The sequence below is a fragment of the Paroedura picta genome, chromosome 2, assembly GCF_049243985.1.
Source record: "Paroedura picta isolate Pp20150507F chromosome 2, Ppicta_v3.0, whole genome shotgun sequence".
Classification (NCBI taxonomy): Eukaryota; Metazoa; Chordata; class Lepidosauria; order Squamata; family Gekkonidae; genus Paroedura; species Paroedura picta.
Genome location: NC_135370.1, coordinates 137,998,134 through 138,023,336, shown reverse-complemented (window position 1 = coordinate 138,023,336; position 25,203 = coordinate 137,998,134). Strand labels below are relative to the sequence as shown.

The 25,203-nt window shown below is 42.0% G+C and overlaps 1 protein-coding gene across 6 annotated transcripts in view; it reads left to right on the top strand.

The window, feature by feature from the left end:
* Positions 1 to 25,203, top strand: part of LOC143830453 (uncharacterized) — a 215,637-nt gene that overhangs the window by 151,361 nt on the left and 39,073 nt on the right. For 3 of the 6 annotated variants that reach the window (XM_077322976.1, XM_077322978.1, XM_077322977.1), the window contains 2 exons: positions 16,583 to 16,844; positions 22,155 to 22,251. In XM_077322976.1, the coding sequence (XP_077179091.1) occupies positions 16,780 to 16,844; positions 22,155 to 22,251 (162 nt within the window). In that variant the 5' untranslated portion in view covers positions 16,583 to 16,779. The remainder of the gene's footprint in view (positions 1 to 16,582; positions 16,845 to 22,154; positions 22,252 to 25,203) is intronic. The other 3 variants (XM_077322980.1, XM_077322979.1, XM_077322981.1) reach the window with 1 other exon arrangement.

Genomic DNA, 25,203 nt, shown 5'->3' with positions numbered 1-25,203 from the left:
CCATTAGGAACCCCCTGACTGACTGGCTTCTCCTTTGGGGTGTGATCTATATTTGTCAGCCTGCCCGCCTACACCCACCCTGGCCTGGGGGACTTGTTCCAGACTTACATGGCCGCCTTTCCTTTACTCCCAAATTTCCATTTCAAAAATCCCTCCCACTGACCTGCTTTTCATCAGGCATCAATAAGAGGTTGCAATATCTTAGTGAGGAGAATGGCACAAGCTGGCCTCTGTGTGAAATCAAGATCAGCATCACCCTCCATAGCACATGGCTCCTTCATTGGAAGTATGAGTTCTGCTGGGAAGTGAAGAGGTTCCAGAGCTGTGGATTCAGCTGGGGGCAACATCAGATGGTAGAAGCTTGGGAGGAGAAGGAAGTGGAAGAGCATGCATGGCCCAATAAGAGATCGGTGAGCCAGAATCCCCACTACTGGTTGTCAGTTGTGAAGTGCTGGTTTTAAGGGGAAATGGGGGGTTTAGGGGATTGTATCGTTTTTATTTTGTAATAAATTTGATGATGATGATGATGATGATGATGATGATGATGATGATGATGATGATGATGATGATGATGATGATGATGATGATGATGAGCGGGAGATCAGGAACAGTGCTGGGGGTTGGGGATGGGGTTAGGGGGGATTGGCAGAGGATTTCCTTGAGGCGAGCCACCAATCATAACACAGCAGTAGATTGAAACTTTCTTCCCCCCTGAGCCCCCAATTTTTTTAAAGGATTTTTTAAAGGAATTTCCTCATTGCTATGCAGTAATGCCACAAGAAAGATGCATTTTAAATACAAAAGTAACACTTCTGTGTTGCTGTGGAGAAATGCCAGAATGATTTAGCATTCCCCCACTTTTTGTGCGGGGGGGGGGATTCATGGTGTTTTGGACTCTATATCTGGGTGGATTTGTGTGAAGTTGAACATGGTAACTGGAGTTCAATGAGTAATTGTGTGTGAATGGTAGACTCTTGCAGAAGTAGTGCTAGCTTAAAAAGAAACAGAAGGGACATTGTGGTGACTGTAAATATCCCTTCTCTTGCAATATAATGGCAGCTACAATGGGTGGCACAGAGAGATACATTTTTCAAACATCCCTTGCTCAGATCCACTTTATTTATTTGTTTGTTCAATTTATTAATTGCCCGTCTCTGTTTGAGACCGTATACAACATACATTTCATTGACAGTACTAAAATCTTTATACCAGACATATCAAGCTATCTTTACACCGCTCCACGGGAGCGGTATAAATAAAACTCTAAGGGGTGTGGGGGAGGGCTCGGTCTGGGATGGGGGGGGCAACGATTGGCCCCTTGCCCCTGGACCCACCCATCCCCCAACCTGGCCTGCGGCTGTCCGCCAACAAGGCAGGTAGGCAGCCACCCACCCTAACCTGCCATGCAGCCCTTGGAGGACAGGGGGGCTCGGACCACTCACCGGACCCTTCACCTCTCCCCACCCTCCTTCCCCCCTAGCCCACAACTCAACACCGCACTCTGCCACTGCCGCTTCACTCCTGTGCTCCGCCGCCACTATCACGCCCCGCTTTCTCCCCCACACTCTCTTTCCCAGCTGCCCCACCATTGTGACTCACCTCTGCTGCCACTTTCCTGCCCCCCTTCTCCCCCACGCTCTCTTCCCAGCCCACACCCACCCAGTCACCCACCCTTCTCAACCCCCCACTCTTCCCCACCCATCACTACTTCCCCCTTCCCCAACAGGACCTTCCCCCCCCCTTCCTCCCACCCTTGCCCTATCCCTTTTCATGGCACCTGCCTGCCTGCCTGCCTTCCTCTCCTATCTGCCTTTCTCTCTCTCTGCCTCTTTCTCTCCCATCCATCCACCCACCCCACTAGTTCCTGCTGTATTTTTGGTACAGTGGGCTTAATATCTAGTACAAACAATAAAACTTAGCCCGTCTCAGTATATTGAATTCTAAGTGGCACAGAGTACTATGTGGGGAGGGGTTTCATTTGGGCACAGTCTTTGATGAATGTCTCTGGTATCTTATGATTCAGGATGGACCTCTTTGAGCTCAGTCCCTTCCCTAAGGTTATAATTCTTGGGGAGTTATACATAGCAGAGTCAAAAACTATGTAGCAATGTGTTCTGAGCTTGAGTTAGAACCACACCGAATACTCCTTTCCACAGCTCTGGCCAACTTCCATTTACATCTCAGTCGGAATACCCATGAAAAAGAAAAAACTCCGCATCTTTCCATTTTAACACATGCTTCTCCTTCTTCGCCATCATCTGCCACACTCTCAGCTTGCCACTCAGACGCACCTACCAGTAATATCATCCCTGAAATCTCCAAGATCAACATTCTCATTGTCCATAAAGTAGGTATCTGGACACCAGTGAACTCCCTTCCCCTCTCTGATTTTAGGTGCACAGGTATCAATATACTAATGCTATTGCGCTACTAAGGGGAAATGGTTTTTGTAGCTCTCTTGGAAAGCATTACCTGATACACTCATCAATATTACAGCAGCCATTGGGACTGGCAGTTGTGAAATTGGTAGCTGGCTTTTCTTCCCATCTACCCTCACTAGGCATACCTTTTCTCTCACTGACACATCACATCTGTCACCCAGACACATATTGTCAGCCTTTTTTATTTTCTTTATTTTTTGTCCTTCTTTGGGAAAACTCACTTTCAGTTTATTTATCCAGAATGTGTGCTGTGTGAGTGCTTTAATATGAACAGAGGTTGCTAGCAACTGCATGCGTATTGAGTAGGACTGGAGGGGAAAATCTGACCTTGGGACCATCAGCACCAAGTATGGCCATTCTGTCAACTCAGCTGTGTTGCTGAACTGTGGAATAACAATTTGACTGTCAAGATGCTTTTCTTCTTGCCATCTTATAGGCAGGTGCCTCTGATTCACAGACCAGGGTAATAAGGTGACTTTAAGGCCATGGCTAATTGCTAGCAAAATGCTTAGTTTTGTGTTGAAAGATGATGCCGAAGGAGTGGCAGCAGTGAAGAGCATCGTCCTGCAGAGCTGTTCTGCAGAGTCAAACCCTCCTGATTTACTCTTTGGAAAGTGTATGCATGGCTAACAAAGAGAGAAATAACTTGGTTGTCTATGTAGAGTCTTAAAGGGAATGTTTAAAATGAAACCTACCATCTAGCACATGGAGGCTTTTCTTCCTGGAGGGTGTAAGGAGATTTTGAGTAAGGAAACACCACTGCTAGCCTGCAACTGTAATTGCAAGTAGGTGACAACATCCTGGGTAATGAGTTGTAGCTGTGTTTATAATGAGTTGACAATGTGTTGGGTACAGTGTTCTCCTAAGTTGCAGATCTATTTACAGTGAGCAGTAGGGGAGGTTCATGAGGTGTCGATTTGTTTGTTTACAATGTTTTCGATTTGCAATTGCTTTATAAAACAATTTGCAAGCTGACGAAGGAAGGATGGTTGTTTGCATGCCTTAATTATTTACTATGGTAACTTTTGGGAGGGGGGCGGAAAGTACTTAACTCTGTTTCATCTGTCAGTTTCCTCTGCAAACGATGCCAGTCACAATAGTTTTATTAGCACCGCGTGGGCCATTCGTAAGAATCTTATGCAGCTAAAATGCCTAATACTTTCCTGTTTGGTGAGTTGTCATTTGGCTGGCTCCAGCAAACAAAGATTCTTCTGCTCAGTATAAGCAAATCCTTTTAAGGTTATAACTTGCGTACAAGGTCTATATTCTAAGACCCATAAAACACTGCATGGAGAATAGCTGGCAATTATACTTTAGTAGTCTGCCCAAGAATGTCACAAGGTAGAAACAGCCATTCCTATCAGCCACTGCTACTACTTAAATCAAACTTCCAAAAAAATTACCATCAGCATGTGCTTAGTTACATGAAATCCAATATACACAGGAGAGCAATGATGGGGGCTTTATACCATACCTCTTTCAGTAGTTCCTAGTAACTCAGTGTAATCTTTATTGCATTGTGCTATAGTAATAACTGGATACCCTCCAATCTGAGCATAAGCCAAATAAAAAAAATTCATTGCTTGTTTGGGTGACATCACAATTTACATATTATGACCCCATTCTCCATTTCCCTTGCATAATACAATTTCCCCAGATGTCTAGCTTTTGCAATTAATTTCATAGCATAACATCATAGCACAGCATTACAGGTGTGGATTTATTTCTTGCTTTTTCCTGTCTCTTACTTTAAGCTTTTTCCTAGCTGATGGTAGCTGCTGCAGTGCCGCCTTTTGTCAGGGTACCCAAGCAAAACGTTTGTCCCCACGCTCTGTTGGTACAGTACCAGAGAACTGAACAATAAGTAGTAGAAGCCACTGCTTAAACAGAATAATAATAGTAAAAAGGAAAACAGTTTCCCAAAACTAACGATTCTGCAATGGAATTAGAGTGAACTAAACTGTGCAACACATTTTTCTTCATTGGCAAGCTCCAAGTAATTCTGCTATTTGTAAAATAACATTGATGGTTATTTTATCTGCTGAGTCACTTTTTCCTAATTCCTTCCAGCCCTTCTGACTTCTGTGAACTCTAAGCCAGAACTTTAATCCAGTTGCCAGAAAAATGGCTAGATGCAAAGAGTTTGGATTATAATAATTGCATTAATGAGTGATTTTTAGTTGGTTAATACCCAAATGCATGCTCCTATTGAACAATTCTGGGATTGTGTGGGGAACCAACAGTTTTAAATGAAAAGTCCAACCAGCATGGTATAGTGCTTAAGAGTGCTGACTTCTAATCCGGCGAGCCAGGCTTGATTCTCCACTCCTTCCCCACATGCAGCCTGCTGGGTGGCCTTGGTCTCACCACAGCACTGATAAAGCTGTTCTGACCGAGCAGTAATATCAGGGCTCTCTCAGCCTCGCCTACCTCACAGGGCGTCTGTGGTGGGGAGAGAAAAGGGAAGGTGGTTGTAAGCCACTTTGAGACTCCTTCTGGTAGAGAAAAGCGGTATATAAGAACCAAGTCTTCTTCTAATTGCATTAATATATCAGCCTCTATGTAAGTTCTGCTTTGAAGTTAATGAAGGACAGGAAGACAACTTGCCTTGCAGGTGTCGCCACAAAGACATACAGACAACTGTTTCTTGGAGTTTAAATAGGCCACAACTTTATTATAACACATAACCAAGCGTTGGAGAGCATGGGGGTGAAGGAACCAGCTGTCTCGTGGCCCACTGGCCACAAGGTAGCCAAGCATTACTCCCTGAGCCCCCAATGGCCTGTTGGGTGTCCAGAGAGGTAACCACAATTTTGAGAACTCATTGAGGCGTGAACCTCTGCTGAGTTCCCTAGTCACCCGGAAATGCGGGTTTTGCCAGCAAGGCTCCTCCTCCATGAGGGATGGCCGCCCGGCACTGCGTACACACAGCCTCTTATGGAGGCCCCCTTTCTATAGCAGGCCCGCATGCAGGCTGGGCCTGCTCCCATATGGTTCCTCCCCCATGCCCAAATCCCACAAGTTGTGACAATTAATCCAACCAAATCATTAATTCATTCTTATTCATGTTCTTATTTTTAACAACATTGCAATTACAAACTTTTCCAATACTATTATTCTTATTTTTTTTTTAACAATCATAGTAACAGGGAGGGAGGGTGGGCAACCTCAGCGGCAGGGAAGAGGGAAAGAGACTTGTGCCTCTTTTCCCTCTCCCTAAATGGGCAACAAAGGGGAGCCTGGAAGGAGAGGCTTGAACTCCCTCCCTCCCAGGCCTTCCCCAGCCCCCCAGCCCCCCAAAGAACCATGGGACTTGTAGTCCCCAACAGCATCTTCTTGGCAAGGGCTTCCCCGCGGCGGCAAATGCGCCCGAGGTAAGTCCCAATCGCCCTTATGTTTGTTCTTTAAAAAATCATACATGCTTGTTCATTCCTCTAACAATACTTTCCAGCTCCAACCCCCCCCCCCTCCAAAAAAAATCATTGATTAACAGTGCAGTCCTAGGAAATGTTAGTCCAGTCTAAACCCATTGATTTCAATGGATTCCTTAGGACTGCACTGTAAGTGCTATACATGCATGTGTGAACTGGACTAAAGGGGCATGATAAGAATGTTAAAAATAGTCATTTAGCAAAAGGCTATTTCGCATAGGAGAAATACAATTGACTCCATTTAGCCAATAATCAGCCATAATACCATACAAAAACTGCTGGGTGTTAAGACACCACATTATATATATTTGGGGGTTTTATAACTTGGAGATTGTGGCACTGGTAAAACACTGCCAGAACTGGGGAGAATACACCAAGAAAACATGAAACCACATTTCATGTGGATGTGATTCATAACACATTTTCTCAGATTTGGGGATGTTGTGGACTGTTGCTTCTCAGGCTGAATAGATACCAAAAATATTTGGGCCAGTAGAAGAACTCAAGGAGATGCCAAAATGACTACATTGCCATATTTTTTTGTGTTGGTGCTGGATCGGTGAAGTATGATTTAAGGAAGTTGAGGGCTCTTAATCATTTTTTAAAAGAGTGGTAATATTTGTTGTTGTGATGTGCGAAGTCGTGTCCGACCCATCGCGACCCCATGGACAATGATCCTCCAGGCCTTCCTGTCCTCTACCATTCCCCGGAGTCCATTTAAGTTTGCACCTACTGCTTCAGTGACTCCATCCAGCCACCTCATTCTCTGTCGCCCCCTTCTTCTTTTGCCCTCGATCGCTCCCAGCATTAGGCTCTTCTCCAGGGAGTCCTTCCTTCTCATGAGGTGGCCAAAGTATTTGAGTTTCATCTTTAGGATCTGGCCTTCTAAAGAGCAGTCAGGGTTGATCTCCTCTAGGACTGACCGGTTTGTTCGCCTTGCAGTCCAAGGGACTCGCAAGAGTCTTCTCCAGCACCAGAGTTCAAAAGCCTCAATTCTTTGACGCTCGGCCTTCCTTATGGTCCAACTTTCTCAGCCATACATTGCAACTGGGAAGACCATAGCCTTGACTAAACGCACTTTTGTTGGCAGGGTGATGTCTCTGCTTTTTAGGATGCTGTCTAGATTTGCCATAGCTTTCCTCCCCAGGAGCAAGCGTCTTTTAATTTCTTTGCTGCAGTCCCCATCTGCAGTGATCTTGGAGCCCAGGAAAATAAAATCTGTCACTATCTCCATTTCTTCCCCATCTATTTGCCAGGAATTGAGAGGGCCGGATGCCATGATCTTTGTTTTCTTGATGTTGAGTTTCAAGCCAACTTTTGCACTCTCCTCCTTCACCCGCATCAACAGGCTCTTTAGTTCCTCTTCACTTTCTGCCATTAGAGTGGTAATATAGTAACAATAAAGTTTTAGAACAAATTATGCTTCTGAATATAATAGTAGACCTTAAGATTATTCTCTTTTTTAGAAATCTGGCCAACTTAATGAAATAAAAGATTAGAATATATTTGGGTTTTTTTTGGTCAGAATCCAGTTGCAATATTCGTATAAGCATCATAATAGAAAAATCAATAGCGACTGCAAAGTATTTTAGTCAAATTGCATGAATTAAATTCTAAACAGAGCCTGCAGCATATTACAATTCATTGCTTATTGAAACCAGTGGTCTAAAATTCCCCATTTTAAATGACTCCTCTCACTATACACCTTGGCCTTTCTGTTTGCTTCACTTAGAGCATGACTGGGGATGGCTGGTTTTTACAGACGAGGTAGGCAGTGTAACCACTTGCAAGTCAAACTTTATGCTGATTACCAATGGGAATGAGTCAAGCATCCTATCCAGATGCAAACTGCTACCGTTGTGTTTAGTAAAGCAAAATGAAAGGAGGTTTTGTGGCAGGACAGTAGGGGGTCAGTTTTCAAAGGGTAAATGGTAGGCACTCATACAAATTCCACTGGCAAATAATTGGAGCAATGGACACATTTCCTCCTCTGCACTCATTTGGAAACCTTCCCCAAGGGGATGCATTATCATACTGACTGCAGCTTCACAGCTGACACTGAACTGTCCACCATATCACTGACCGCACTTGGGAAACCCACTATGCACATGTTTTCCCATCGGACACCAATGATACATTTATTTTTCATTTTCGATGAACTGGATGTCATTGTCACAAAACATGATTTTCATATTTTCATTTAACGCGAAATGCAGTCACCAACACAGGAGGAGAAAATAAGACCAGAGAATGGCTACCCAATGTGTTTTAAAGTGGGAACTGAAGGCTTTGAAGCTGGAACTGCTGCTCACCTAACCAGATACTTTCCAATTGAAAACCCATGAAATTTAAACCAGCTATTCACATGGACATTTTTTTACGGCAACTGTTTCGGCAAGCCAGGAAAAGCAGACACCTATAAATGTATTAGGTGATGGATTGGATTGTAATGCAGTCTGGATGCATAAGGAGGTGGTCTTTGCCCTTCAGTGCAAATCCGTTTTTATGATAAAAGGAATCTACTGGAATTAACAGTGTGTTGTCTAGGTAACAAGTAACACTGTACATATAATATAGCATGTTTTCTTAGAAGCAGAAACTAATCTTATTCTTAATGTGAAGAATTAATTCCCATGGCTAATCTTAGTATGGATTTACGATCTGTGTCTAATAAGAGGTGGGGGAAAATGCACTATTGGTAAAGAAAATGTTCTACCTTTTGGGGCATGATTTCATAAAACTGCAGTTATCATGCTATGAACATGTGTAGGTTTTATGGCAAATTATTATTAAACTAAATTGTACAGTACTAGCATTTTACTGTAAATACTGAGGTAGAGTTGCAACTTCCAGGTGTGACCTGGACTCCTTTGGGAATTACTACTGATCTCCAGACTACAGAGATAAATTCCCTTAGAGACAATGGGAAGTTCTAACAATCACTAAACATTATAAAGTTGAAGCTGTGTGCAGAAAACTCATTTCCTATGTATTGGCCCTACCTTGGGGTGAGCTGCCAATAGGGAGAGAGCATTCTGCCAATGAGGCCCAACCAATTAAAATTGCACTGTGTCAATGAGGGCCAGTCAGTTCAATTTGTGTGCAGACAACTCACTCTCTACCTGATTTCCCCTCCTTTAGGGTGTGCACTCCCTAAGGAGAGAGCACTCTGCCAATAAAGGCCAATCATGAGGCTTATCTGTCCTCTTCTTACTCTTCCTGCTGCTTGCCAGGTGTAAGAGATGCTGGCCTCTCTGAAAGGACTTGCTGCTGGTAAGTTGCCCCATCCTCAGGCTCTTCCTACCCTCCATCTCCCACAGATAAGGGAAGGAACCCAGCTGCTTCCTTTGCCTCCTGTGTTGGTCTCAGCTTTCAGCTGTCTGATGGAAAGAAGCACAAGATGAGCTGTCAGGAAGACAGAGAAAATCACTATTTCAAAAACAGAATGCCAAGGGACAGTCAGGATGCAATGAATGTCTTAACTCAGTCCAGTGTGTCAAGCGTTTGTTCAGACAATTCAAGGGCATCAGCAGAAGGAGTAGTTCCACAACCCAGGTCTCTCAGCCTCAAGTTAATATAGGCTGTCAGAAGCCTCTCAGGCCTCACTCTGTGATGACTTACAGTCTTCTGCATTCAGCAACTGTCTTGCTAACATGGTTTGGTGCCTTTTAGATGGAAGCTCTCTACTAGCACATATCTGGCATTGCTTAATTGGCTCAGTTGGTGAGCTGACAAGGCAGGGAGTTGCAGCTGGAGGCAGGGCAGAAGAATGAGGAGTTCCTGCAACGACTTTGGAATCTAAGGCCTGGTTTGTCTGCAGCTCAATTCCCTCCTGCTGGTCAAAGCTCTCTGGCTAGGCTTAGCTCTCATCCAGCTTAGGCTCAGGTGAAGGTGGTAGCTCCTAACAAGGCCAGCTCTTGAAATTAGAGTCTGCTACTCTTTAACCACTCTACCACACTAGATCTCAAGATCAAACAGGGATCAGTGGGGGAGGGGGAAGGCCAGAACCCAGGAAGGTCACAGTGCTGGTGTATGTGCTAGTGCTCATTGTATTCCTGAGTAAATGTGTTTTGCCTCTAATAGACTATGAAATTACATCCCCACTGAGCACCCTCTTCATCCTGTCCTCCCCAAAAATGTTGAACTCGACATCTTCACTCCCCAAATCTCCAGGAATTTCCAAAGTTGGAACTTGCAACTCTAGGTAAAACTGAGAATATGCAAACATCAGGGCAGCCTTGGAAGATCAGACCAAAGGTTCCTCAAATCCAGCAAGTTGTTTTACACAGTGGCCAATCATGTCTCCAGAAGGCCAGCAAGCAGAATGCTGAAGTTTCTTTCAGTTGTTACTCCCCAGTCCTGGCATTCAGATAGTTAGTACTTTTGAAACAAGGGTAAAACAAGGGTAAAAAAGAAAATTGTGTGTGGGTGTTAATCAATGGCCAATTACAGTGGCCTACTGCTATTTTCAAAATTGAAAATTAATGCCAAATTGCGAGTTGGCATGATTCAGTCAAAGTTACAGTGCTATATCCTCCAAGACAGCAGGATATTAGACTAGTTGAACCAGTGATCTAATACTACAGAGCTCTTCTTATGTCACTCTATTTTCAGTAGAGGTGAGTTCTTCAGTGCTTTGCTTTTCAAAATGTTTTTTTCATTGTAGTAGTTTCACCAACAGCACAAGTCTAAAAAGAACTTGGGGCTACTAGTCACCTGCTTTAATGGACTTGGCCACAAGCCAGGGAACTGGCTGCCTCCAGCTAGAAGGTTCAGGTATGCTATGAGTGTAAAAATCAAAGGGGGGGGGGCTGGGTTATGGCAAGGTATGGGCAGGGGTGGTCTGGGCTGTCAGCTCCTGCCCTTCTTTCCAGCCTACATGAGGAGGAGCTGTTGTAGTAGTAGTGAAGGTAGATGGAGGGAACAAAAGTAGAGTGAAGGGTGTAGGTGGTGATGTTAGTTGAAAAAGAAGGGGAAAAAACATTGGGGTTAGTAGTTATTAGATACAGATGCCCCCCACCCCATTTTCACTTCTGGGGGCCAGCTTGCATCCCTTCTGGGGAGTCTTTGAAGCCTGAAAAATTATTTCAGAGGATCCTCCACAGTCAAAAGATTGGAAAAGCCTGCTCCAGAATTATATACTGGTAAATCCATTCATAAACAATGAAGGCATATTAAACATTTGAATGTTTATGGAAAATGTGTTATTTAGATCATATGCTACTTATGCAGTGCCTGTAAATTTTTGTTTATTGTTCAAGTTATAGTATTGTTTCAATGACATTTTAATATTATTTATTATTTCAATTCATTTGGTTGAATACTAAGTTTGAAGCCATTCTCTGCAATAGTTTTCTCCTCTTCCAGATACACCATTAATGATATCAAAGGATGGTCTGAATTAGCCCCTAAAACTTTTTATTAATTGACTTCAGTGTGAGTGCTGGACTGACCACCCAGGAGCTTAAATATGTGTTACCTCTGCTTGATAATGTCCAATGTATGTAGTTTGTTCATTTGTTTATTTATTTTGAGATTTATATCCAACCCCTCTCTTACAATGACATAATATCATAAGGTTCTTAATTAAAACAGTTACTTAAAATCTTGACATTCTCTCAGTACCTAGAAAAGCTTTACTAGAAAATTGAAAACAAAAGGATTAACTGCTAGAGCATTTGTGGCTTTGCATGTGCTGGGAACCTTAACCCTGAGGGCACTTGTCTCTTATGATGAAGCATGGATGAGGCTATGATGGGAAATGCCCTTGTTCTGGTGGAAACAAGATGGGATTCCCAAAGACCCAACACTGTCAACAGATTGCACAATGATGAGCCCAAGCAGCACGGAAGGTTATAATAGGAGAGGTGGTATGTCAATCCTGGACAATTTAGGGCTTTAAAGATTATAACCAGCATCTTAAACCTAATCCAGAAACAAATTAACAACCAGTGCATTTGCCTCAAGACTGGCTGTATATGAGTAATGTTTTATGTCTTAGATTGTAATAGCCTTTGGCCATAGACAAGAAACTTTATCATATTGTATATGAATAGAACAAGATGAACCAGTCAGCAGCTTAGCAGCTGCCTTCTGGATAACCTGAAGTTTCTGAAGTATGCCCAAGAGCAGCCATGCATCAAACACATTGTAGTAGTCCATCCTGGAGATGACTATGGTATGAGTCACTGTGGCAAGATTAGGTTGGGCCAAATAAGTGGCCAGTTGATGGGCTTGCATAGAAAGAGAAATGCTGACCTCACTACTGTGGGCACCAGTTTGTCCAACAGAAACAAGAAATCAAGCCACACCCCCAGGACTTAACAGGACTCCTTCAAGAGCCAATAATTGCAGTCATGCCAAAGACCTTGCCTTCCCCAACCACACAACCTTCATCTTTGATGGTTTTAGCTTCAGCCAAGTCTCCTGCAACCACTGGATCCAGACATTGACTCAGGGCTGAGAGTGTCACATCCAACTGTTTATCCAGAAGTAGGAAGATTTGGATGTCATCAGCATATTGATGGTCTCCAACACCATATCTCCTGACAAGCTGTGTGAGAGGGCATGCACACACACATCAAAGACAGAACTGAACCCTATGGAATACTACAATCTAGTTCCCACAAGGATATCTAGTCCCTGATAGCTATCCTCTGAGAATGTCCCTGGAGGATTGAACAAAACCAAAACAAAGAAATACCATATGAATTGCTCCTAAACTAGTTCACAAACAAATCAAATGGTTGTCTGTAATAAGGCATGTTGAAACTATGAACATTTTGAAGGGAGTAAAGAATTGTGCATATACAACAGACTGTCTAATTGGTATCTGAAATATTCTCAGCAGAACATGTTTGGATAGGCATTGAGTATGGATTATGCAGAATTTTACTGACATGAAATCACATGCATTCCACATGTATTTTCCTCATGTTTAATACTGGAGGCTGCCATTGTACTTAAAGGGATAAAACATTATTTGAATGTTGAGTTGGCATTAAAAAACACAACAGTCTGGGGGGGAAATATTTCAAAAGGCAAAATGAAACTAAAATGCAGTACGTTTTCTTTAAAATGTTAACAATTTGAACAAGGCATTCATAAGATTCAGATTCAAGATCACAGATGTTTGTTGATATCCACAGTAGATTCTGTCATTGTCTTTACTTTCTTCTTCCCAGAGGGTCAGAAATGCTTGACTCTGTCCAGCAGTTCAACTTCTCCCAAAACTGCAGGATTCTCCAAACACAGCAGACAAAAGAAGTCAAAGCCTCTACTCTACACATACCCAAATTGGCTGAAAGGGGCAGTTTTACAGAGCTGCAAAGTAGATGTCTCTTGTCTCAGTTCTCTCCACTGATTCCTAAAATAGTGTTCATCAAAGCAGTCTAGCATCAGAGCTCTGGCCAGCCACAGCATTAAAAAAATCTCTACCTGTCTGAATTTTCCTTCTGTGACTAACTGACACTAAAAAATGCTTACCTTTCTATTGAAAACTATGCATTTGCCATCCTTCTTCGATGTGTTTCTTATCACAATGTAAAGGGGGCTACATTTGCAGACTCCCACAACATCCCTTTTGCAGGAATGTCACTTGACTCACATGGGCTCCATTGAAATAAATCACAGCACACAAAGGTTGGATTGAAAATGTGGATTGGATTTAGAACAGCTTTAGGCCTGTAATGACAGCCTCCAGTGTGAAATTGTGTCTCTGATCCTAGATAAACAGAGCAACAGTCCCCATAGTGAAATGCAGGTCTCCATAATAAGCAACCACTGTGAATATTAGGTATTGGGATATAATCTTGTTGCTATTATGCTGGTTATCAGAGGAAGAAGAAGGAGCAGAAGTGTTTGCTATTATATGCCACTTTTCTCTACCTGAAGGACTCTCAAAGTGGCTTACAATCACCTTCCCTTTCTTCTCCTCACAACAGACACCCTGTGAGGTAGGTGAGGATGAGAGAGCCTTGATATTACTGCTCGGTCAGAACAGCTTTATCAGTGCTGTTGTGAGCCCAAGGTCACCCAGCTGGTTGCATGTGGGGGAGCACGGAATCAAACCCGGCTTGCCAGATCAGAAGTCTGTGCTCATAACCACTACACCAACCACTACACCACTAAGGTGAATTTTCCATACAGACGCTTTATAACGAATGTTCTAAATCCTTCTCTCCAAAATTCTTATATGGAAAGGCTAGGATTTCTCCTGATAATCTAATTGGCATGCACATTTAAAAAAAAAAACACATGAAATCTGTCAAAGTACAACAGGTGATAGTCAAGCTGTCTGTTAAATATCACTTTCACAGGATGCCAACAGGATATTTTGTTCTTTTATCTAATTGAGCTATGCTACTAATTACTGTTGTCTGTAGCATCATCCTTAACTGACAGCTTGAATGTAAATGTAAACCATAATTTCAGATGATATTATATAAACATTTGGAGTGGGGATCTGCAAGCAGTGAAACACCAACCAAAGTCTAATTCATCATGGGTAATAAAAATCACCTACCTTTCAGAGGTTTCTAGTGTAGGGTAACAGGATTTTTAAAAAATGGTCATACTGCCAAATTCCCACATTACTTTCATCCCCCCTCCAATGTTTTTGGCTCTGTTTCCATCTGAAAAAATAGGAAATGCAGCAGAACTCAGTCATAAAACATTAATACCACATGTCAAACTAAATGGTCTTTGGATAAACTTTAAAGGTTTTCTTCTATTAAGTCTATAGAAGTAAAGGAAACATAAATATATTCCATAGTATAAAGCAAAAGGAGACATGTTGAACTTGGGCTTGTGGTTTAGACTTATTTGGGCCCATAGTCAAGAAAAAGAGGATGGAATATATTAGGTCATGACTTCTCCCAAGATGCCAGATCTCCAGTGCTTTTTTTCTAGGGTTGGTTATGTTGGTTTTCTGTCCTATGAAAACAAAGAGGGGTAAATTCTTCAGCATTCCAAAAAAGGGAATTTTTTGAATCACATGTAGAAACAGGTGTCTAGATATTATATGAGATTTTATTTCCTTTTTTAAAAGTCTACATAAACAGTTGAATGTGTTTTGGGTTTTGAATCTGACTGGGCATAAAGCTTTTTATACCAGCAATGACTGAAAAACCTCTCTACAACGATATTTGGAAAAGTGGGTCCAGTCATTATTTTTGGCCGTTATGTGCAAGCAGTTAGTTTTTTTGTTTGCTTGTTTCATATATTATGGCCTCTGCTGATATACAAAGCATAATTACACAGCATTTTTAATCCTTATTCATGAAAAACCCTAAGGTTGTTCCACTATGGACAGTGTATCGTTGTCTTTTGTCTAAAATATTTTTCTGGACATGAGTAAGTTGCTTTAAGCTTTCAATGGGGAGAAAAGTGGATATAGCCACCTAAACAAAACCCGAAAAGGTTTTAGAAAAAACATTCTTTGGGTTTTGGGCAAAGCAATAATTGCATGTAAAAGAAATAGCCCTAAATAGCTTGATGAAGATTGAATATGCTCCAGGAAGATCACAATGTAGAAAGCAGTAGAGACAATTAAAGAAGAAAGAATGGTAGGGTAGAGTGAGATTTATTTTAGGAGCTTATATAATCCTAGAGGGAAAGGTTTGTTCCACCCTTCTGCAATTTCTTGAAAGTCCCCAGCTTGTACTGAAAAATTGCAAAGTTGTCACAGTAACGTGCTTAGTGATCTTTGGATACAGTTATTTTCCAGTTGCTGAAGTGGGCTTCCAGTTGTCAGCAACCATCAACCACATCCAATTTTTTAGAATAATATTTTTTTGGGGGGAGGGGAATCCATTAAATTCAAATTTTATTTGACAAGCAGCAATCATTTTACATTTCCCAGGAGGTAGTTATTGATATCTAGTTTAGTAGTTAAGAAGAGAAATTACTGTGCTACGAACCCCCCTTGAGGATTTAAGATTACAAAGATCAAAATAGATTCTTATATCACAAGATGAACTTATAGTTTGTGGAATATTTGGAAACTAGGTTTGTCAGGGGAACTTTAAAGTTTAAATTACCCATGGTAAATAAGTTATCGGAAGGCTTCATTGTGGGCTTAGAACATTTTAAAGGAGGCTACCTCAAAATGGAAGAATAATATTACTCAACAGTACAGGACAGAATTTCACTGTCTGTGGAGAGACTTGAGGCTTGTCACCCATGAGAAGCTCTTTGGTCCAATACACTTCTGTTTGTCATAACCTACCTTTGAATAGGGAGCAGGTAAGGTTGTTACAAGTTCTATTATACAAGGGGCAAAGAAAGATGTGTTCCATAGATTCCACCTCAAGGTGCACAATCTCTCTGAGACTGGTATTCTTTTTTTATCTGCCCTTCAGAAGTGCTGTGGGCATGGCTGAACATCTTGTTAATGCTAGCAATCTCCTGTATTTGTTGATGTCAACTGATGAGAGGTAGGCAGCTGGTTTAAAAATGTATCTCATGGATAGCGATGAGAGAAAGGCTGGAGTATTTCCTAAGTCCTTTTGTCTTTCAATGTTTTGTATTTTTTGCCTGAGAACTCACAAAATAATCACAAAGGTAAGAGGAAAGGCTAACACTTTGAGGAAATGTTAGTTTAGAAAAAGACAAATAAGGGGAGGTAAAATTCTAGTAGTTTACCAAACTATGCATGGTGTAGAAAACAAAGGATTATGTTTTGTCTCCATCTCTCTCCTTTAAACACAGGGCTGTATGGAAATCCTGAGCAGTGGTGCCATGAACTTCATGTCAAACATGTTTAGCAGGGAAACATACCATTTCTGACAGCTACAATCATTCCTGAGCTGAACTTCAGACCTCCATGCTTCACCACTAGCTGATTTAAGGAGCTGCCGAACAGCTTTGTGACTGCATTGGTTGCAGTGGTAGAGATTCATTTCCTTATGCCTCACAGATACTTTGGCATCTGCATAGCATTAGCATCTAAGGACATGGATAAGTGGGTCAGGTAACTAAATGATGGAGAGGGGAACTTGAGCTCCTACCAGATTATGTGAAAATATATAACCATGAAAATGTGTGAAAATAGCATTGATAATGTAGACTAGGATGAACATGAAATGGTAAATTTTTCAAAATAAATTATTAAGTAAATAGATAACAGGCTGGTTTGCCCACACTTTGTTTAAACAATTCGCTGAGGAACAATGTCCAGTGAGGACAGGTCTGTCAGGAAGGAAGTAGGACTTCCATAAAATGTTGTGAGAGCATGCATGTATGATATGCTTCCAATTGCACTCTACTGTACTGTTTGGACATGTAGAAAGTAATCCTCTCAGACATGGGTTGAGTTCCTCACAAATATTAAAATACTTAACCACAAACCAGCTGCCTGCTCGCAACCATATAACAGAACATACATCAAAGCAGTGGGGGTATTCAAGGATTCCTAGTTCTTAGTAGAGATGCTGCAAATCTCACCAATAACATGTTCATTGTCTTAACTTTTTCTGTTCAGTTCATACCAAACAGCAACAAATGTCTGTCAAACTGGGTTTTGTAAAACTGCACATACACATAAAAAACTGTTGCTGATTCAAACCCATCAGCTGCCATTAGCATCACTAGGAACTACTCAGCTGACCTCCAAAGGGTACAATTTTATTAAAACACAATATTTATTCATGGCTGATTTATATGATTCATGGCTAAATTGTGTGTTTAAACCATTGACTACTGATGGTGGTAGTAAAACTGTGTCTGTTGGTGCATACACAAAAAGTCAATAGTATTGTGTTACATGGTTAGGAAGCCATACAGTGAAATAGCTGACTAGTTATGAATGGATCAATGAACAGTTAAACTGATTATGGAAAATTAGCTTCTTGTTCATGATCAGAGAACAAAACCCGAGCTGAATAGGTTTTTAGCATCCTTAGTTCTGAGTAGTTTGTAAGGGAAGGGTCACCTGAATGGGAAGTTTCCATGGAAGATATGGAATTCAGACTCCCAGATCCTTGGATTCAGATCCTGATCTGAGATCCTAACCACAACACTACACAAGCTGTCAGATTTCTCTCCTTTTCCAATTCAGCTTTAAGCCAGGTCATAGAATGGTGACAGCTCTGGTAAGTGGATCTAGGCGGATCAGTGCTGCTGATTCTTTTAGACCTCACAGTGATTTTCGACGCAGTAGATTATGGGCAACTTGCCCAATGCTGAGCCAACAAGGGAATATAGGATACAGCATTGAAATGACTACAGTCTTTTCTTCAAAGTCAGAGACAGATGGGGTATCACAGGATACAATTCTCTCCCCAGTGTTATTTAACATCTACACCTGTCCCCTTGTAGAAACATAGAATCATAGAATCTTAGAGTTGGAAGGGACCTCATGGGTCATCTAGTCCAACCTCCTGCACTATGGAGGACATCACATCCCAATCGCTCATCCAACTAAATTGCCTAGCAAATTAGGATCCAAAAGTATGATGAGCAGAGATCCCAAGTGATAACTGATAAGGAGCAGTGTAAACATTATGAAGGATCACAATCACTAAGGAAGTTTGGGAAAATGGGATATAATTTACCTAGGAACCTGTTTTGGTTGTGATTTATTTCTGTTATGTTTTTGGATGATTTATAAAGTTTTGAATCATTATCAAAAGAAGAAATAAAAAGATCCATTATTGATTTGGAATAGCCTGGACAATTCCTATTTTTTTGGATAAACTTCATCAGGGCCATGATCTCCTCCGGGGACCCATTCCACCAAGTGGGGGCCAGGACAAAAAATGCTCTGGCCCTGGTTGAGGCTAGGCAGGCTTCTTTAGGGCCAGGGATCATTAGCTAGTTGGTGGTGGCAGAGCGCAAAGCTCTTTGAGGGGCATAGGCAGGGAGGCGATCCCTCAGGTACACTGGGTGCATATGGCCTTACCAGAACCTTTAGCCTGATCTGGAATTCAACTGGGAACCACTGTAGATGATAGAGAATGGGTCAAATATGGGCCCTCTATGGTGTTGCTGTGAGGATGCTGGCCACTGCATTTTCGGATCAAGGCTAAGGCCTGCGTAGAGCGAGTTACAGAAGTGTAGTCTAGAGTGACTGCTAGGTTTTCCTGGGCCAGGTAGGGCGTGAGTTGTTTGGTTTGGTGGAGGTAGTAGAATGCCAGCTGCACTACTTTTGTGACCTGGGTTTCCATTGTGAAGGAAGCATCCAGGATCATGCCCTGACAGAGTGAGCCGTTAAGAGCTGCACACCATCCAGGGTGGGCAGGTGCACTTCCTTGCATGGACCCTTCCTACCCAGCCATAGTACCTCCATCTTTGAAGGATTGAACTTCAGAGGACTCTGCTTGAGCCATCTCATCACTGCTTCCAGGCTGCTGGCTAATGCTTCTAGAGGAGAGTCAGTGTGGCCATCCATCAGGAGGAAGAGCTGGGTGTCATCTGCATATTGATGACAACCCAGCCCAAACTTCCATACCAGTTGGGCAAGAGGGCAAATAAAGATGTTGAATAAGATAGGAGAGAGGACTGCTCCCTGTGGGACTCCACAAGTAAGCTGTTGGCGGCTTGATATTCTTTCTCCTATTGCGACTCTCTGTCCAGGAAGGAGATCTGCCACTGAAGGGCTGTCCCTTGCATTCCGGTGATGGCAAGGCAGTGAGCTAAGAGCTCATGATCGACTGTGTCAAACGCTGCTGAGAGTTCTAGTAATATCAGTAGCTCCAACCCGCCTTAGTCCAACTGGCAATGGAGGTCATCCGTCAGGGCGACTAGCGCTGTCAGTACCCCATGACCAGGCCGGAAACCTCACTGAGATGGGTCTAGGTTGAAGCTTCTTCCAGGAATGCCATTAATTGATTTGTGACAATCCTTTCTACCATCTTCCCTAGATGGGTCAGTAGTTATCAGGCTCTCATTGGTCTAACAATGTTTTTTTTCAGTAGCGGGTGTACCACTGCCTCTTTCTGTCCCTCTGAGAATTCTCCCATTGTGAGAAATAGTTCACCTCCCTATTTTGCCACCTGCTCCTTCTTTTCTCAATATTTGTACAGCCGCTACCATATCAGTTCTCGCTTACAGTGGCTAGCTAATAGTTTCCTTTTTTTCAGTGCTGTCCTGGTTAGTCAGTATCTTGCCTGCCTATGTTGCTGCCCTTCCCCATGTCTAAGCTTGCTTCTTTCACCTCCTGTGGGAGAGGCAGTAGCACTACACCTACCAGCCTGCCTGTAACACAACAACCAGTGGCAGATCCTAGTTTACTTCCACCCCCCCTACCACCACATCAGGCCTAACTTGCTTCCCTTCCTCTCAGCACTCAGTAGATATACATATGATAAACAATATAATGCAACAGATACAGAATGAGCAACAGAGCAAGTGTTAACAGAAAGCCTGATGGATGAATATATTTTCACTTGGCAGTGGCAATGGAAACACAGCAGATCCAGCAACATGCAAATAAATTGAAGGAGAAAATTCTACCAGTGGGACATCACATCTGAAGATCCTTGGATGGATCCTATACAAGATTTCTATGGACAGAACAGGGATGATTACCCCCATTCTATTTTAGACCTCTAAGCTTCTTCATGCTGTTTCAGAGCAGGGGGGTGGGTCTCCTGTCTCTCAGAAACATTTCAAGAAGACATGCCCCACAAACTGAAATGTCTTCTATTCATGGAAATTACCAACAGATCCAATCTCCTGTTTCTTGTAACAACCCACTTCTATTACTGGTAAAGCAGAATACCTGATAAAAACCTGGGTGGGAGTGAATGAAAACAGATAATCCTTCAAGCATGCAGGTCCCTGGTCCTTTAAATTCTTAACATTCAAAAAGAGCATATTGAATTGAGACCTGAAACAATACAGTAGGGTAGTCTCTCCCATTTGCACAGCCAAGAGCCAGCTTGGTATAGTGGTTAGGAGTGCGGACTTCTAATCTGGCATGCCGGGTTCGATTCTGCACTCCCCCACATGCAGCCAGCTGGGTGACTTTGGGCTCGCCATAGCACTGATAAAGCTGATCTGACCAAGCAATGATATCAGGGCTCTCTCAGCCTTACCCACCTCACATGGTGTCTGTTGTGGGGAGAGGAAATTTAACTGAATTTTATTAGAATATGATTTTTGAATTTTATTGTATGGTCATGTTGTGAGCTGCCCCAAGTCCCATTTTGGGGGGAAGAATGGGCTAGAAATCTCATAAAGTAAGTAAGTAAATATGTACTTCATAACAAGGAGCAATCAGTAGATCCACCACAGCATTTTGCTATAGCTTTCAAACAGTCTTCAAAGGCAGCCCCACATAAAGCATGTTGATGTGGTCTACCATGGATGTGAACAGTGTTCACATACACCATTGTGACAACATCCCTAAATGTTTGCTATCTTTTGGAAAAATACTATTTTTCCTACTTCACCAACTTTGTTTCCCCCTTTAGCTTTGCTGTAGGACGTTTGACATACATTAAGTTTACCTTTGTTTTCCAAATAATGTGTCCTTTTATATAAATACTTTCAACCATTGTCCAGCTAAAATGGCTTGCAAGTAGACTTACCATTCATTTCACATATTGTGAAGCTATAATATTCTAACAGATTAGTTCTGTTGGGTTTTGAATGGTTCACCAGACTTCATTTTCCAGTGACTCAATGTTTATGGTGTGTGCTCAATTGTTTTAAATCATGACTAAAAAAGTGTAAAACTGGCCTCTGACTGAATTCATGAGTCCAAAAGAATTCTCTGCTCCACTGAATTCAATAAGCAACATGTATATTTATTTTCTAGGTCTATTATTTTTTTAACCTTTTGAGTGTTTTAGAATTGTAGGGTTGGGAGAAAGCCAGGGTCTGAAATGCCAATTTTCTGTTTGGGAAGACTGTAGCAGAAGAAACTTCCTTTTCATGAAAATATGAAATTCCACTGTAATTATAGCTTTGTAAATCAGATGACTGTAAAATTGCACCTGCTCTTTTGGAGACAATTGCAGAAGGGTAGGAAAAAGAGTATATGTTTGTATTTGCTGTGGAGTTCAGTCAGCAAGAAAAGTGAGAAAAAAGGAAGGAGAGTTCTTCTGCAGTTTTCTTCTCTCATGCTGATATTTTATGGTAAAAGCAGAATTCTCATACAACATCCCCCAACTCCTCCTAGACATAAAGAGGTAAAAGATCCTTTAAAGTTTCCAGCCATGGGAGAACGATCATTTTCCCCTTTGCCATTTTTGCAATATGAGTAGCTCTGACTATCTGAAGGGAGGGCTGACACACCAGGCAATTTTAAATGACTTATATTTACTATTTCTTTCAGTGTCTGTGGTCCAAATACATTATCCTGCCATGGCCTTTCTCATGTGACAGTGAGTTTTGCAGAACACTTGGGTAACATTCCAAGCAAGGAGGATATGGTGAGTTTTCTTTGCTCTTTGATCTTGAACTCTCCCCCGCTGTGAGCCACGAATTACAATTTCAAGAAAAAGAAAAGCGATGGTTCTTTCTGCTAAGAAAAACTGCCTTTCATTTCTATTAAAACTGTCAAAAATGCCCAAAGGGAACAAAAAGGATGCCCCTCCACACTATTATGAAGCATTGTGAAGTTGCTGTCAGCTTTAGTGGAGGTGTAGGATGATTCGTCTCCTTCCATTCTCCTCTGCTAAGCAAGTCTGCCAACACTGCCCTTTTGTGGTATCCATCTAATGGATGGCAATTGCTTTAAAAGGATGGAATAGCCAGGGACTTAATTAAAAGGCTGGGAGTTAGCCAACAAACTCCCCCTCCAAACAACCTAAAAAAGATTCGCACAAAAAATCCATACATTATTGCATGGAAACCTTAGGAATATTTAGGAGGCTAAAATGTCCCTTAAATTTCTCCTGATTTTAAAGCAAGTTGATTGCAAAATAAAGGTTTGTTATTTTACAAGAAAATGGTGTTTCAGCTAACTGAAGCTACAGCATAACAAAGCAAAATATATTTGACTGCATAATATTGATTTTACATGAAAGCCCATCAGTTAGTGAAATGTAAAAACCAATAAAGCATCAGCCATGGATATCTCTAGACACAATTTATTTTTACATTTAAGCCAATTATTGGGCTTGTTGCATTTAAAAATGTGTAGCCATATATCCTTACAAGGACTTTTTTATTCAATGAAATCAATTGGATTGATCTCCATATTCCATATTAAACACCAATCTTAAATTATAACTGACACGTTTTGAAGGCCACCATTCAAGGATCTAAGCGGAAATAAATCCTATGAAGCTTTCTTCACAGACTTTGCTGCACAAATACAAATACAAATATTGATTACATTTTAACACACAATTTACAGGCTATTTCAATGTTAATTCTTGGCTAAGATTTGTTCAATAAGAATGAGAAAACAAACCAAAAAAATCCTACCTGACTATCCTCCTTTTGCTTGTGGGTGTGACTTTGTGTTACATTGCCAGAGAAGACCAATCAAAATAAGTGCCACCGATCTGATACAGACAGAACACCACTGCCTTCCAAACTTTGCTTTGCAAATCTGGGACATTGTTCTTCCATCTATCTTCTCATATCTCCAATTAACCATCTTCCCACTTCCCCCATATTAGCATTAACCAGAAACTAGATTTCCATCATTTTCACCAATGCTAACTACAGGTAAACTTAATGAAGACATAAAATCTAGGATTAGATTAATTAAGGCCATTTCCTCACAGAGGGGTAAAATTCCTGCTGGCAGACGTGGGATGTGGGATCTCACATTTGCAACCTTCCTCTTGGGGAGACCCTTCCTGCATTTTCCCTCTGCCCCATAGAGGCTATTTACCTCCTGACAAGGCTGCAAGGAAAGACAAGCCAAACTTCTCCCTCCGCTCCTGAGCGTGTCAATCTCAGTAAGCCACCAATCACAGCACAGCAGTTCTCTCGTGGACTGAAACTTTCTCCCCTACCCCCCCATCCCCTAAATTATTATTGTTCTTTAAAGGCACTTCCACGTTGCTTACGCGGTAAGACAGATGCGTTTTTAATAGAAATCAACACTGCCGTGTTGCTATGGAGAAACACCAGAATGATACAGCATCCCCCCCCCTTTTTTGGAATTCTATCAGTTTTTGCAGTTTATTTCTGTCTGGGTAGATTTCTGAGACACTGAATATTGTCCCTGGAGCACAAGAAGACATTTTGTGCTAATGGTTGTCTTTAAATCAAGTTGTTCTGACCTCTGTGTGATCAGGAGGAAGCATCCAGATCACCTGACCCCCCCCCCCCCCTTTCCCAGCTCATTTCCGACTGCCAGAAAACAGAAACAGTGCTGTGTTTTGCCTCTGCGGGCACTAATTTTTTTGGACATTCCTAGCCCCAGGAAAGCATACCTGGCCTTGACTAGGGCTGGGTCCTTTTCGATCCTGGCCCCTATCTGGTGGAATGAGCTCCTGGAGGAGCTGTGGGAACTTCCAGCATTCTGCAGGGCCTGCAAAACAGAGCTCTTCCACCAGGTCTATGGTTGGGACTGGCACAGAAAGGAAGATCTGTATGCCCCCCTTCCAGCATAGAGCAATGTGAATGGTGGCTGGTGGTTCCATCTGCCCCCCCTCTTCCCACCTCCCTCTATGAGAATTTTATTGGGGCAATGGATAGCATTTCTAATTGTTTTTTTTCTGCCGTATCTTTTTTTTTTTTTTTGTATTGTGATTACTGGATCTATGTGGTTTTATGTCAGGGGTTTTAATAGGGGTTTTTATTGGGAATTTAATTCAGACTGTTGTAACCTGCCACAAGCCACTTGGGAGTGGCGGGTAATAAATTGAAATAATAATAATAAATCCAGTTTTCTGGATTCCCCAAATCATCATCTAAAATGGCTAAATCGTGACCCAGCTACTGGACAGCCTCGGGATGTTGGCAAGGGAGCTCTATATGCCTCCAACATGTGAAGGCTGTCCAGGAACATTTTCATCATGCAGAAATGGCCTAAAAGTTAACACACATTTCTAAACCATAGCTATGAAGGAACTATAAGATTAGATCTAGCAATCTGTCAGTGGAAGGGATAAGTAAATTCAGATTTCTGTCATATTTCCTCCCTTTCAAGGTCCTCTTCCAGTCCCCAGAAAGCTGATTCCTAGGATTGCAGGTGTAATGAAAAGAAGAGTCCCCGAGGAAAGGTTGGCTTCAGAGAGGTGAGAGAAGGGGACAATATTTTTGGTCAATGGAAGGGGATGATTTTGTCCCCTTCTTTCTCCTGGGCAGACTCCCTCAACCCACTTGGGAAACCAACATATTTCCTAGAAATCAAGTGATCGAAAGAAGGAAATATGGTGAAAATCTGTGATCTTCCTGCTGAAAAATCACTGGATCCAACT